This window comes from Sturnus vulgaris, chromosome 4 (genome assembly GCF_052056855.1).
Source record: "Sturnus vulgaris isolate bStuVul1 chromosome 4, bStuVul1.hap1, whole genome shotgun sequence".
NCBI classification, from domain to species: domain Eukaryota; kingdom Metazoa; phylum Chordata; class Aves; order Passeriformes; family Sturnidae; genus Sturnus; species Sturnus vulgaris.
This window is the reverse complement of record NC_142246.1, coordinates 15466001-15481173: the sequence shown is the minus strand read 5'-3', so window position 1 is coordinate 15481173 and position 15173 is coordinate 15466001. Positions and strand designations below refer to the sequence as shown.

The 15173-nt window shown below is 35.6% G+C and overlaps 1 protein-coding gene across 6 annotated transcripts in view; it reads left to right on the top strand.

Annotated features, from left to right (window-relative positions):
* Positions 1–15173, top strand: part of FAM184B (family with sequence similarity 184 member B) — a 39055-nt gene that overhangs the window by 18047 nt on the left and 5835 nt on the right. For all 6 annotated transcript variants that reach the window (XM_088163198.1, XM_088163196.1, XM_088163195.1 and 3 more), the window contains exons 3-7: positions 4824–4934; positions 9239–9451; positions 10690–10843; positions 12001–12113; positions 12530–12714. In XM_088163198.1, coding sequence (XP_088019324.1) covers positions 4824–4934; positions 9239–9451; positions 10690–10843; positions 12001–12113; positions 12530–12714 — 776 coding nt within the window. The remainder of the gene's footprint in view (positions 1–4823; positions 4935–9238; positions 9452–10689; positions 10844–12000; positions 12114–12529; positions 12715–15173) is intronic.

Sequence of the window (15173 nt, the reverse complement as noted above, 5' to 3'; positions counted from 1 at the left end):
AAAGTAACATGCTTACCTTGAAATTTTGAGCTACAGAGAGTTAGTTTTAACCCTGAGGTTTTACTTGATATTAATGGAAAAAATGGCAATTTTATCTGAGTGAGTATTGCAGTTTTATGCTAAACATTTGAAACTGCAACTAGAACCTCCAGAAACAGAACATTAAATATGTTCAAATTTTTTCCTATAGTCATGGAAAGACAATTCTCAGCAAAGTCTGTAGGACCCAATTTTTTCTGAGTTTAGGCATCTGTATAATGGATTATGTTACAAACTGTTTTATTTCAGCAACTGAAAACACTCTAATTAATATTAATTAACTTTTGGCATAAGTTGCCATGAAATTATTAGAAGTATAACCTATTTCAAATTTAGGATAATCTCAGGCATCTTTTAGATGGTAACTATTGATGGGTAATCACTTTACAATGATACCAGCTACATGTGGGGGAAGGGCTCCATATCACAATTATTCTGGCAGCAGGGTATGGAAGAGCAAAAAATGCATTTAAACCAGCTCTGTAGGTGATTTATATCATGGAACACCAGGAGAGAAAATGACCATTTATTTCTTATTACAAGAAAATTACCTATATAATAAATGTGAAAGTAATGTCATGCATATTTTAGGATTTGGAAGTGTAGCTTAAGTGAGCACAGCAAGAAATTCTGAGATCAAAATGTATAGTGAAAAAAGAGGAAGAAGATCTAAGTGTAGTCAAAGAGAGAAATTCACATCAAGAAAAGGAAAGCCTGCATAAAGCAGGTAAGGTGCTCATTAGTGTCATTCTAAAGTATTTCCCATGTTAGTAGTCACGGATATTGGAAATTCTGCAAGTTATTTATGCTACTTGAAATGTAAATTTTGGTACCACAGACGATATGAGAACTATATTGAATTCCCAAAGCAAAACTGTTAATAAAGCAGATGAACTGAAACATCAAATAACACAGCTGCAGCAAATGACTTGTACCAAAGAGAGTCAGAAAAAGAGCAACTCTGAAGTTATGTAAGAACTTTAACAGGTGATTTGCTCTCAAATATTCGAAGACATGGCATACCAAAACTACTGAAATCAATGCAGGCCATTTTTTAAGATTGATGGCTTTATTGTACAGGAGTCAATCCTGTAAGATTCCCAGATCCCTGAGCTCATTCAGTGCAACTTGTGTTCATAAACTGAGGTACGTGAGTTTCTGCAAAGACAGCAAAGGAGCTGCAGACATCCTTGGGCTAGAGCAGTGTTCAACTGCTTCTGTAACCAAATCCTTAAAGAGAACAATGTCTAGTGCAGACTTTCTCTGCTGAGGTCAAGTTGGAATACTGATTTATTTATTTTTAAATATAGAAAATAGTTATTTGAAAAGCTATCCTGAGTGTATCCTGAGAGTACCCTCTGTACAGTATCTCCCCTTAAGCAAGTGTTCAGCCCTGAATCTTTTCTATACTTTTTAGTTCTCTTGAACTATTGTTAAGCTACCATTCAGGAAAATTAGACTTGGCATCAGTCAGCAAATCATCTACTGTACTTTTTCACAGGCCTAAGTTTGTTCTTGAGGGAGCCTGCATGGTTGGAAGTGAGTTACACACCCAAGCTCAAACCAGAACAGCAAAAAACCCTAAATCATTCCTAGACTGCAGAAGAAGCTTACCATCCTGACTCAGTACAGTTCTACATTTTTAACTAAAATAAATCCAATATTTTTCAATGGACTATTACCACCTAAATAACATTTTCACTACAAATAGACTACTGTGACCCCAGACTTCTACCCTGGGTTGGTTTTTTTTGTTTGTTTGTTTGTTTTGAGGTTTTTTTACAATATATCTAGTAGTTTTCTAGACTATGGAAACTGTAGCTGTTTACAAGGAGGGTACTTTCTTTGTAAAATCAAGCATCAGTTCTATAAGGAAAAGATTTGTCTGAAGGAATAGCTGTCAAAAAGAATGATAGATCATGTAATGAAGGATGCAAAGGAAATTAGGCCAGTCTAAAACTTCATGGAATCTGAGAAAAAAAAAAAAAAAAGCAGAAGGTAGGAATGTTCTTCTATTTTTAGATGCTTTAATTCATCTGGTTTTAATCTTATTGGTTACAGCAACATCATTTGAATTATGCTCACTGTAGGCACTTTGAATTAACATAAAATGCCAGAATTTTCTTTCTACAGAAAAAAATCAGAAAAAGAAAAAAAAATCAGACTGATGTATTTCTACAAAAAGTTCCAAAGACAGGAAGGTGAATTTATCATTGACGTGATAAATGGCCTTCTTGGTAATACTTATCCTTGAATTCTTTGTATGTGGGAGTTGGAGTGTTTTATATAAGATCCTTCCTGAAGAAGAATGTATTGTGGATGCTATTCCAACTTCTGAGTTAAATTTTCATGGATCGCTGCTCTGAAATACTCAGATGAATTTGTTTAATCAGAATTTTGGATTGTTTAGGCAGAGGATCTAATTCTGCAAAGTTTTGGTAAATTAATTCAGACTGCACGTGTTACCAATGAAATTCCAACTGTTTACAAATACATGCATACATACATATATATATGTCTTTATTTAGCTTTAGTCAGAAAGAAGGCTCATCTTCTTGTAGATCCAAACAACTTGCCTGAGCAAACCCCTTTTTTCAGTGTGTTTTAAGTGGTTAAGCTGTTATTTTTGTTGTTGATATGCATTAATAGCAATTGGCTTAAGAGATTCTTCAAAGAATTTCACTTTCATCAACGCTGCTGTCTGTGACTGAATCTTTTGGCTTTAGGTAATTTGCAGTCTCTAATATTTCTGTGCAGTGGGAACCTAAACATGAGCTGAATTCTATTCGAAGGGAGGATAACCTTGAAACACATGTTTAGTTTTAAGCATGTGCTTTAATGATTAGTGGAGCTCACAAGTCAGTGCAAGTTTAAGTGATTTGCCAAATTTGAACATAAGCTAAGGGGGAAGATAGTTTATGACTCCTAATGGACTTCGGTGTTCATCAGAGGTCTTCTAGACAGAAAAAGATTAATTTCAGCAGTTTGTAGAATGGGACAATCAGACTACTGGTCAAGTGGTTTTTAGACCCTTCTTGGTGCTAAAAATTAACTTCTACCTATTCTCTGCAATTAACACTATTATAACTTTCTGAGTTCAACATTTACTTGAGAATAATCAAACACTTGCTGACAAGTTGTGAAGTCATAAAAAGCAAACAGCTGCTGTCCCTAAATGTTGAACTTCATAGTACCTGCCCAATCTTGGAGACAAGAAATTGTGTTTAGTGCTTGCCAAAAGAATTCATTTCCATGAAACTGCTGGAGTTTATAAGTTTATACAATCTTATTTCTCAAAATTGAACCCAGGTGAGTAAATTATTTTATCTGCTTGTGGAATAGGTCACTTTTGATCAGTATCTGAAGATGAAGTGCTTCAAGGTATATAGTTATATTAGTGAAGCCTTATGGAAATGACTTTGCCTTTTATATAGCATATTCTACTTATTATTAGCTTGTACATGTATTCTTAAAATTATGCCAGGCTGAAGCTCTTTGTGTGAGTCAGATTGAATTTAAGTATCAAACACTTCATACTTTAGAAAAAAAGGCCTTCATACTTTAGAAAAAAAGGCATACTAGTAGACATTTTTTTTAATAGGCAATAAATATTCTTGTTTATAATATTTTCTTATTCATATTAATTTAATCAGAAAATATTGAGTTAATAAAACAAATAAATTACTTTTTTTTTCATTACTGATGCTGTTCATATCCTTTTATTCAACTAAGGCCTGTAATAGCTCTTAAGGAAATATTATATCTATTTTTCCAGATAAAAAAAATTAAGATACAAAGAAGAAAGTTAGTTGACAGAGTTGAAGTGGGAATGTTGCACCTGATCTTCATGTTTTAATCAAAAAGATAGTTATGGCTGCTCCTTTTTATACAGGCAAAATTAAGACTAATTCCTCCCTTTCAATATTCATGTATCTGTTTAATTCCTTCCTTTAGTTGCTACCTAAGTTTTACACAGGGGTGTATGAGAAGGAGCTGTACAGGATGGGGAAGGTGTTAAATAGTTATTTTTTTCTGTTTCCTTCATTTGTAGTGTCTGAAGACACTGTAGAATGTTTTTTGAGTTAGCAAATTTGCACAAATAGGAAAAGTAAGCACACTAATAAACTTGTAATGGATATCACTTCAGAAGTTTCTAGAAGTTGCACATTCAGTCTTTCTACAATTTGTAATTGCTAACACTTGCTATAAACAATTGCTACAAGCTCTTGGCCACTGTCTTGCAACTGAAGCTCATTGATTTTTAACTATTTCCAGCAACATGGTGATTATATAATCCTCATTTTTTTATTATTATTTTATTTTTACTTCCTTTATGGATGCTGTCAGATATTGCTTCCTTTGGTTCTCTTTTCCACTAATTGCCCATTAGTCATCTTGTTATTTATATGGTCAATGTATATTTATGGATTTTCAGATCTTGTGGGTGACTCTTGCATACTAAATTATATTTGAACATTAACACCACTCAAGGAAAAACAGTCTGACTCTTCATGCTGTACAGTTTTACACCTTAGAGAAGCTTTCAGTAGAAGATTAGGTTAAACTGTATTGTCTCATACTAGTATTAGAAAGAACTTAAGCAAACTGTTTATACATTTTAAATTAAATAACACGAATGGCATTAAATGATAGTAGCATGTATTATTGTGTACACTGTTGTATTATCTAGGTTAATGTAGAAGAAATGTGTTCTTTTTCTTGCTGCATATTTTGTCCCTGCTATTGTATGCTCTTGTCTTTTTTTTTTTTTCCTTTAATTTTAGGAGCTCCAGACACAGCTAGATGAATTTAAAAGAAAATCTGAGTGTGAACTAAAGCAACTAGAGAAAGAGAAAGAAGTTCTAACAGGGAAACTTCAAAACTCTTCACTTGAGGTAAACTGGCCATAAATGTAATGCAGTAATAAGAAGTCCCTTCATTTTTCATTCCATCTGAGAGATTCTGGATTGGATTTTAATACTATTTGTTGTGTCTATCACTTTATAAAATATGCAAGGACTCCAGATAGAATAACAGAAATAACTGCTTCTAAATATCTATGAAGATTTTGACAAGCTTATTTATTTCATATATTGCTCTTTGGAGATGTGCTAAGGTGAGTTGGCTATGTCAAGGTTGCAGAGCAACTCTGATTGTTTGTTTACAGGACAAAGTGAGTTTAGAATCTTCCTTACAACTCCTGTTAACTTTCTGGGTTTTTTTGATGCACAGAGATGTATCTTCACTGATTCTAACCAATTTCACTTCCCTCAAGTTCAGTGGGAGTTTGTAACAACTCTGCAAAAACTGAAGACCTAGATCTTCTTCAGCTATTTGTAGACTCTCAGTGGCCATAATAAGGTCTCGTTGAAAGGGAAAAGACAGGCTCATCATGCAAAACCTTGTCCTCTCTTTACTGCTTCCACTTTTCCCACATGCCATTACTACCCCTTGGTGTGCATGTTCCAGCAATCAGGGCATGTGTTGTGCTTATTTACAATAAGCAATGCCTGTTTTTTCTCCCATCTGTGCTGTACTAGCTATACTAGTTATGAGCACAGCATGAGTTTTTCCTTTTCTTTTCTCCTCTAAAACACATTTATCCATTCTGTTTTCAAACAGTGAATTTCTGACATTCTTTCTATTTCCCAGACTTACAAATACAGAATTTAAGTGTAGTTTAATGTTCTGAAATTTCTGGCTATTTTTAAGTTTCATTACACATTTCTGCATGCTGCTGTTTCCTACAGAGTCTCTTCTGAGAGAATTTCAGGTCAATCCAACCTACATTGGCCTATTCAGAGTGAAAGGTTTACAACATGAAGGTTTATTCCTCAGGCTTTGCAGATGCAAAAACTAAGGTCGTGGGTTATAAAGTTAGTTTTCTTGAAATCACATATTCAGGACAGTAAAATATAAAAGAAACTTATGTTTTCTAACTGCTCATCCACTTGCATCACAAGATCATGGTAAGTTAGCAAAGACTGGTGGGAAATTATTGCCACTATAAACATAAACATAAATAATATTAAATAGTACATAGCATGCCATATGGTATGTTCACAGCACCATGGTAAATATGAGCAGATACACTAAGAAACATTTTATTGTATCTTAGAATCTCACTGCTCTCACAAAGGAAGAAATGCTCCATTTGAAGAGAAATTTTGCATTTTTCTTGATTATTCCAAAAGTTATTTTCTGAACTAATTACTTGGCAGTATTGCCAGGGTAGTGAATTCATTTCAACTTGCAATAGTTTCCTGCTATAGGTACATGAATATTCACAGCCAAGAAAGCACCATTTACTATATAATGTTCTGTTTCACTGAGGGAATGCTTCCCATCTGGGAACCTTTGCATTGGCTCAGCCCAGAGCTTCCGCCTCAAAGGTTAGGCAATGTGCTGTTACTAATCCAGTTCTAACCTGGATACAATTTCAGATCTAAAAATAGCTTTCTTTACTGCATAAGACCCGTTTTTAGTCGGGCTGACATAGCTGGAGCACTATGCAGAGTAGACGGAAGCATGATAATTTCATCTCTCTGGGGTTGCACGTCAAGGTGGCAGTATTTCTGTATTAATAAGATTTGTATGGATAAAGAAATCAGACTTGTCTCTGTTTGGTCATTTGGAAGGAAGAATGTGAGATCCTGTGTAGGTTGAATGCTAATTCTCCAGTTCCTGGTTTTTGAGCTACAGGATCTCTTCAGTATGTGTCAAAGGATCTTGATGGGACAATATAAGAAAAATATGAAGCTATTAGAAGGTATCCAAAGGATGGCTACAGAGATGGTGAAGGGTCTTGAGGGGAAGCTGTATGAAAAGCAGCTGATGTCACTTGGTCTGTTCAGCCTTGAGAAGAGGAGAGACCTGAGGGGAACCTCATTGCAGTTATAACTTCCTTGTAAGGGGAAGAGGAGGGGCAGGCACTGATTTCTGTCCGGTGACAGTGACCAGATCCAAGGGAATGGCCTGAAGTTGAGTCAGGGAGGTTTCAGTTGGATATTAGAGACAGGTTTTTCTCCTAGAGGGTGGCTAGGCACTGTAATAGGCTATCCAGTTAAGTGGTCACAGCATCAAACCTGGCAGAGTTCAAGGAGTGTTTGGACACTGCTCTCAGGCACATGGTGTAACTCCTGGGGATGGTGCTGTGCAGGGCCAGGAGGTGGACTTCTATGACCCTTGTGGGTCCCTTCCAACTCAGAATACTCTATGATTCTGTTCTATTCTGGAATTAGAAGGCACATAAAATGGAAGTGCAAACATCAGATACATCTTTGAACAATGCAATGACCAGAGTTTTTATGGATCTTAAAGATTCCACCAAATAGCAGCCAAAGAACAGTCAGGAATTCCTCTGGTCAGGAATTGCCACAGGTTTAGGAATATTATTTACTGTGAACTTAATTGAAGTAACTCTGAAATAAGTCTTAAAAACCAGTAAGATACAATTTCTTTATTTTGTTTTTACTTCTTGTGCTATATTACTGTTTATGTTTGGTTAGGTAATGTTTGCATCTCTGAGATCACTTTATGCAATTCTGGTGGATAAAAGTGAATTTGTAATGGAATTAAAGTACAGGTTTTTTGAGAACTTTTTCAGTGGGAGGACATTATAAAGCACAAAATCCCACAGTGTTGCTGCTTTATTAATAATGAAAATATCCAAATAGATTCTGGACTGATGTGAGTTGGCATAGTTTCATTGGCTTAAATGCTGCTTTACCAACTTAAGCAAATTGAGGGTCTGGCTATCTGTTTAGAAGTCAGGAAGTGCAAAAAAATACCTGAGCACTGCAAAACGTTCCAGAGAAGGATTTTCACTGATGGATTTGAAAGCCTTTCTAATTGCTAGACAGGAGGAGGAAACCTGATAGGATGGAAATGTTTCTTAACTTCTAATATGTTAGAAGTACCAGGATTCATGAGAAAGAATGTGTTTGTATGCTGATACAATTCTGTAGGCCTTTTCCCCTTAATCACTGAAAAATAATGGTTTTAAAACTACTTTTCCGTCTGATTTCTTACTACATTTTGTTCCTGGCTTATCCTATTTCTAGTTAATATGATCTTTGGTTTCATGTGACAAGTGCTTTGGGCCAATAATTGTAAACAGTTGGGGAAATTCATAAGATTGTGATCACAGATAAAGTTTATATAGGCCTCTTTTCATCTTTCCTGCCTAGAGGACTAACTTGCTGAAGAAGTACTCCAAGTAACATTTTTCCTGTTTCAAATGTTTCTATTATAAAATATACAACCTATTCTTCCAGCATATTTTTTTCAGTCTCTTTATATTCAGGAAGCCCATAAAAATGCATACTTGAGTGTAGTGATGCTAATGCATATTGTGTCAGCTGGTAGGAAGGACTGCACAACGTTAAATCTTTCACATCAAAGGCTAGTTTTATAAGGAACGGATAAAAACTTCAGTGTTTCCTTTCTTTATACAGGAAAACATTGGCTTGAGTTCAGTAGGTGTGAAGAAAAAGTACCTTTTTTGCCTGTAACCAGAAACTAAAGTGCCCCTTTGATTAAATCTTTTGATTTACCACACATTTCTTTAAAAAGTAATAAAAAATTCACCATCTCTTGAAACAAAAGTATGGTTGGCAAGTGGCACTGGCATCTGCATATTCTTGGAGTGTATCCAGGCCACAGACAGATCCCATTAGACAGATATATTAAAGACAATTAATGTTTTTCATTGTGAATAGTATTTGGCAAATATTCTTCACTAGCTTGATCAGACAAATATTTTTGTGTGTGTTTCATTGGATAACACAAGGGAAGAAGCCAAGAAACAATTGGATGAATAATGAACTCAAACTCGGTCTGAGGCAGATGAAGCTAGGTGCTCTTTAAAATTAAATATATCAGTTTTGTTGGATAGCTTCAGCAGAGCCTTAGGCTTGCCTTCTGGTTTGTGCCATATTATTGTGCAAATTGAGCTATGGATTGCACGTATGACATAGAGACGATTTGAAATTTCTAAAAAGTACTTCATGAGCAACAGACAGTATATGCAAAAAGGCTGTCATTCTTCACTGGAAAAAGGGCTCCTTGCACAAAACAAGCATCTTGCTATTTTTTCATAGAGCAACACAAGCTCATAAAATGTACTCAACGTTACATAATTCCTCTCCATTGTGAATGAAGCCATTAATCCTATTCTGCTGACTTACTTTTCTGGAAGGTGGCTCAGCTGAAGCAAATATTAGAACAACAAGCAAAGAATTTCAAGGAGTCACTGAAGAAATATAATCTACAGTCCAACAAAGAAAAAGAGAAGCTTTTGCAGGATCTTCAAAACGCCATTAAAGAAAATCAAAATGTTAAACTGCAGTTGGAGGCATCACACCAAAAAGTCTTAAAAATGTTGGAGGAAAGCAAGAATCAGGAACTCAAGGTCAGTTTACTACATACTAATATAAAAAAAATACATACATTTATGGGGTAAACCATCTAAGTGAGAGCCAATTATCAAAACTCAGTTACCTCCAATTAGTTTAATGATGGGTTTCTATTGTTGTACGTAATGAATTATTCTATAATTTTGAAATCTCCTCTTCATCATGCTGAGAGAGGTGGTTTGGTTGGTGATTTGTGAATTTTTGGTTTTTTATAATTTTAACATTTTAACTTAGATCACTGGGTGAATATAATATACCCTACAGTTAGGCTGCAATTAATACAAGCTCCTTTATCTGTGCACCTGCTTCAGAAATACAAGGGAATTCCTGAGTGTATTAATAACAGGACTCATTTTTATTATTTTTCATCCATTATTAATTTATACATAAATATTTAGAAATATAGTAGATGTATACAGTGATGTATATTGCCTTATATACCTTCAAGAAATCAATTCAGTAAGTGGATAACCAAACCTTTAAAAGGTTCAAATGAATTTATTTCAATGGCAAAAAGTTAATGCAATATACTGAAGTTCTAAAGACTGTTGCTGTCTGAGAAAAAAATCAGCTTGAGAAATGTACATATGATTGTGACATGGAGTTCAGATATCCCTGTTGGTTCCCACAGCTTAGAGAATTTTATGAAACATAGGTAATAAAACCATCCTAAGTAGAATTTATTTTCTTGTTTATATATTCCAAATAACAATCCAGTTTTGACAAAACCAAGCTGAAGGTAGTGAGTTGGTAAGAATGAAACTGAGGAGTTTGCTTTCAGAGCCACTACAGAGCAGCTGCTCCATCATTTACAGTGTGCCAGCGGTACTTTTATTGACAGTGGAAGCATGACCCAAGAATGATACAAGGAAAGATAGATGCCTTTATCTGATACACGGTGATAAGTAATGACAAACAGGTCAAATCTGGGGGCCTTTGTATGTTGAATAATAAAACTTTCTTTCTAATGTCAAATAGTACAAAGATACCGGTGTTATTATTTCATCATGCACAACAAATCTAAGAGGCGATACACTGATAATTTATATTGTACCTATTAAGTGCTAATTTTTAACTTCATTTTTATGCTTGCATTGGTAAAATGTCATGTAAAGTGGTGATAAAATTAAAGTTCTACAATGAAAGGCCAGATTCATCCTAGCATTACAAGTGAAACAACAAGCTGATAAATAGGCTCCAATGACTTTGTTTTTGGGGGGACTTTTGCTTACAGGAGGCAGAAGAACGATTGAAAAAGGAATTTAATGAGACTTTCAAGATCCAACATCAGTCTCATAGGCTGGAAATACAAACCTTGGAAGAGAAAGCAAAGAAAGAATTACATGATGAACTTGAGCAGATACAGAAGCAGCAAGCCCTGCTGCTAGGTATAGTCCCATGTCATGCACAGTTCCTACTGCTTGCTTGATTATATATATGCTGAGAACCACTGACTTTCATCCCATTCATTTTCTTTCCCATCTTCTGGGAACTCAGGTCTTTGTTAATCTCTTTTTTCATACCCTGCGATTTCAACAATATAATCTTAATATTCTTTGTTAACCAGGCTCTCAATTTTCAGCAGCAAAATGTTTCTGAGAAAGTAGTATGGTTTACAACATTCAAGTATGCATTATCAGGCATATTAGATTGGAAAATTATAATTAGTTTATATGACTTTACTCTTTTTCTTTTCTATGTTGAGATGAGTTTTTGTATGTGCTTCAAGTCTGTTCTGTTGAGTTCAGCAGTGGAGATCAGTTGCTCCTTATGTACTATTTAGTCAGTTTCAAAAGTGCCCTAAACTGCTTAGAACTAAACAGAACATTGCACTAGCAGGATGTGTAGTATCTCCAGGTTTAATCTCAGGTTATTAAAGCTCATCTATAAAATTATTTCAATTAAATAAAGAATAATTTGAAAGTATTTTACATATAAACTGAATTTAATTCTTCGGTTTTTTTCCACCAGTAATTAAAATTTGCTAGAAAGATTTCTTGCTCTCTAAAATTTATACATTCAATAGATATATTCTTTCTTCAAGAAAAATTCTAGGGAGACAACAAAGATAAAAACTTTTTTCTTCTTGTACTTGAAAAACTTGTACCTAATATACACAAAAATTGAAGTATATGACAGATGAGCTTGCATAAGCATTGTACTTCTCTAACACAACCAGAGTTTTCCTCAGTCTGCCTTATGGCCCTCTACAGAACACCAGTAGAATTAACAGGGAAGCTGAGGGGTGCTCCAGTAAATTTCAAGATTAGAAGAAACAACTGTGAGGATGTAGTCTGCAATACAACTGCCACAGGATTACCTCTCTGACTGATGTTGACTCATTGCTTTTGTACCTCCATATCATCTTACTATTGTTCAGCTGACTTACTTCTCCAGTAATAGGAGACCATTATGTTTAATGGGGAAGGAGTTGAGCAAAGTAAAATGTAATGTATTAATGTTTTCATCTACATTCCCTGTATCTGCCCTCACCATCCATCTGGCCTCTGTCTGCCTAAACGATTGTTTGTCTGATTGTTACTAGGATCTCTAAGGATGGAACTCTCTGAGCAGCAAACATTATGCACAAACCTAAAGAAACAAATAGAAGAACTACAAATGGAGCTGAGGAGTGTGAGGACACTGAAGAAGCAACAGGCAAGGGGCCAGTTTGTACTTCATTGCCATGTTGTGTTTAGCAAAAGCAATAGTATCAAATTTCTCTGGTGATAATAAAAGTATACAGTAACTTCCAGAAATGGAATAACTTTTCTGCCTTTATGTCTCATTTTGAATGTTTATAATTTTTTTCCCTATGGGCAGGCTTTTTCTTTCCAATTAAAGATCAGAATCTACAAAAGAAGCAAATGAATGAATGTTACAATAAAATAAATTCTTTGGGGACTATAGAATATATTCAGGAAATTTTGATCACTGATTTTATCTTGCATATATATAGCATGGCACATATAATTGAAAAATCAGATCACAAAAATGCAATGCACACAATTCCAGGAAGATGCTAACATTACAAATAAGAGGCTGTGAATAACTAAATTTGGCCTTTTTCTTAGGAAGGAAGTAGCCAAACCCAGATCAGATCTCTTCATGATGAACTGGAAAAATGTCAGAGTGAAATTTCTGAACTCAAGAAAGAGAATTTACTTTTGAAGGACACAATGGAGCTGCTCAGTGCTGAGTTGGAGTCACAGAAGCAAGAAGCTACACAGCTTCAGGATAGAGATAAACAGCACACAAGGTTTGCCTTGAATTCACACTTGACAGTGTTATCTAGAGATTCAATAATAATGCCAGTGAGTGGTGTTCTAAGTGCAATGCATGTCAGAATCTTTCTTTCTAAAGTACTAATTTTAGAAGCTAGGAATTTTGCAAAAGCAGTAGTTCATTTCACATTTTCCTCCAGCCATAATAGATGCATTTGAACTAACTGTTCATTATATGTCACAGAAAAATATGTCTAGTGTATCCCCACAGGAGTGACCTGAGAAAATGTGCATAATGTCAGTCTTTCATAGGCACTGGAAGACATAAATCCCAAACTCACCAAAGAGCTATTAAAAAAAAAAGGAAGTCGCTGAGAATAAATATCAGGTTTTTATATATACTCTCTGTAGCTGAAACCAATGGACTGTTAATTCCAAAGGGCGCACTTAAGAATGCCATATATACCTTGTTAAGAATTTGCTTTGGCTGTAGCAGCCAGCTTTTCTTACTTTCCCCTTACAGGGGAAGTAAGGGCAGTGCCAGTGGATACTGACAGTGCTTCTGGGCTGATGAGGAGCCTGGCACTGTGAGAGGCTGTCAGGGCTGTCAGGAAGGGCAAGGTCACTTGAGTCTTGGCCATCTTGTAGAAGGTAAATCATGTCTTAGTATAGCCACAGACTCAGTGCACGTGGTGAAAATGGGTCATCCCACTTCTGTCCAGAAAAAGTGAAAAATCCTAGGATCAATTAGGTTGGAAAAGACCTCTGAGATCATTGAGTCCAACCTGTGACCAAACACCACCATGTCAACTAGACCATGGCACTGGGTGCCACATCCAGTCTTTCCTTAAACACGTCTGGGCAGCCCATTCCAATGTCTAATCACCCTTCCTTTGAAATTCTTCTTAATATCTAACCTAAACCTCCCCTGGCACGACTTACAAAGGAGACAAGACTGGGTTCACTGCCCGCTGCATTTGTATGGCTGTTGGATCCTTTGGAATTTCTGGATGAACATACATTCTCTTTGCAGAGAGACTGAGGGATCTGGTGTGTGGGTACTTTTCAATTCATTTTTGCAGTGGTGCAGAATGTATGCCCCCCAACTACACAAGCTGTATATATAAAAGGATTTTGGAAGACTGTGCCCTTAAAGGAATCTTTAAAATTATGGCCCATATAGTCCAGAGAAAAGCACTCAATGGATAGATGTCTCTCTACAGACTGTCAGAGTGGCCAGAGTAATTCCATTCCTGTCTACCAGTGAGTAGATATTTAAAGAATAACTTTTTTTTTTTGCCATTGTGCTCTTCGGAGAGCTACTTCAAAGTGAATTTCATTTCAAGCTTTTGAAGCAAGATCAACAGAGAAAATTGCAAACCAGAGAGTTTCATTAATGCCCTCAAGCTACCTTGAAGGAATTTAGAGCCTCTGTTCATGAAGAGAAGAATTATTCACATGTCAGCGATGAGGTCTAAAAGGCCTCAAATGCTAAGGCTGCTGGGCTGGAGGATTTTCTTTACAGGCAATAAATGGTGTAGCTCTACCACAGTAAGCATTTGGGAAAAGCATTAATGGAAATTATGTAAGGAGAAATCCTTCAAATAACCGGAGGTAGGACCAAAGCACTGGAGTGGACCTAGGCACCTGAAAAAGGCTGCTCTGAAATTAACCCATGTACGACTTGAAAAACTAACTTGCAGCTCTTGTTTTGCTTTTGCTGGACTAATAATTCATGTAGAGGAATAGTTAAATTAGTGCATATAAGTAACTGCTATTTTTACTTTTAACAACCATGCCCCTGTCTTACGCCAGTTTCTTTTTTGATTTGAAAGCTGATAATGGTTTGTTATTTGCACATGATAAATTTTTATAACAAATTACTTAAAATGACTAGTCCTACTGTTGCCAAGTAAATGAAACCCGTAATCTGCTTAAAGTAATAATTCTCTTTCCCTTCTCTTGAATTGTGTGAATTCTACCTCCAGGAGAGAAAGGTTTTACAAGGATTAGCATAAGAGCAGACAAAGGTGTTTTTATGGGAAGAGAGAACAAGTCCCCAAATGGCTGTTCTGAAGGAGAATATTCTACTCCTGAAGATACATTTCATCCATCTCCCTTTTTAACCCTTATTCTTCTGCTGCTCATTTTATGCTAAGTGCCAAATCAGTCACTTCCATGGCTATGCTCTAATTTCAAGGGGAGAAACCTTTCATGGAACTTTTGGTCTTTCCTGAAGCCTTTCAGAAACAAGTAAAACAGGCTTGGGAATACATTTAAAAGGAGATAGAGGAAAATGAAAGATAAATGAAAGAATGTCTTTTGTGGAAATTACAATTGTTAATATGCTGAGCTGAGCATGTCTATTCTAATTAGTAAACCATAGAACATGAGCTCTCTATTGAGTTAATGAAAGCATTTCTCCAAGCAATAGCGAACAAAAATCAAACTATGATTCTTCAATAGATGCCTATTGCTTTAGGGATTGGTATTA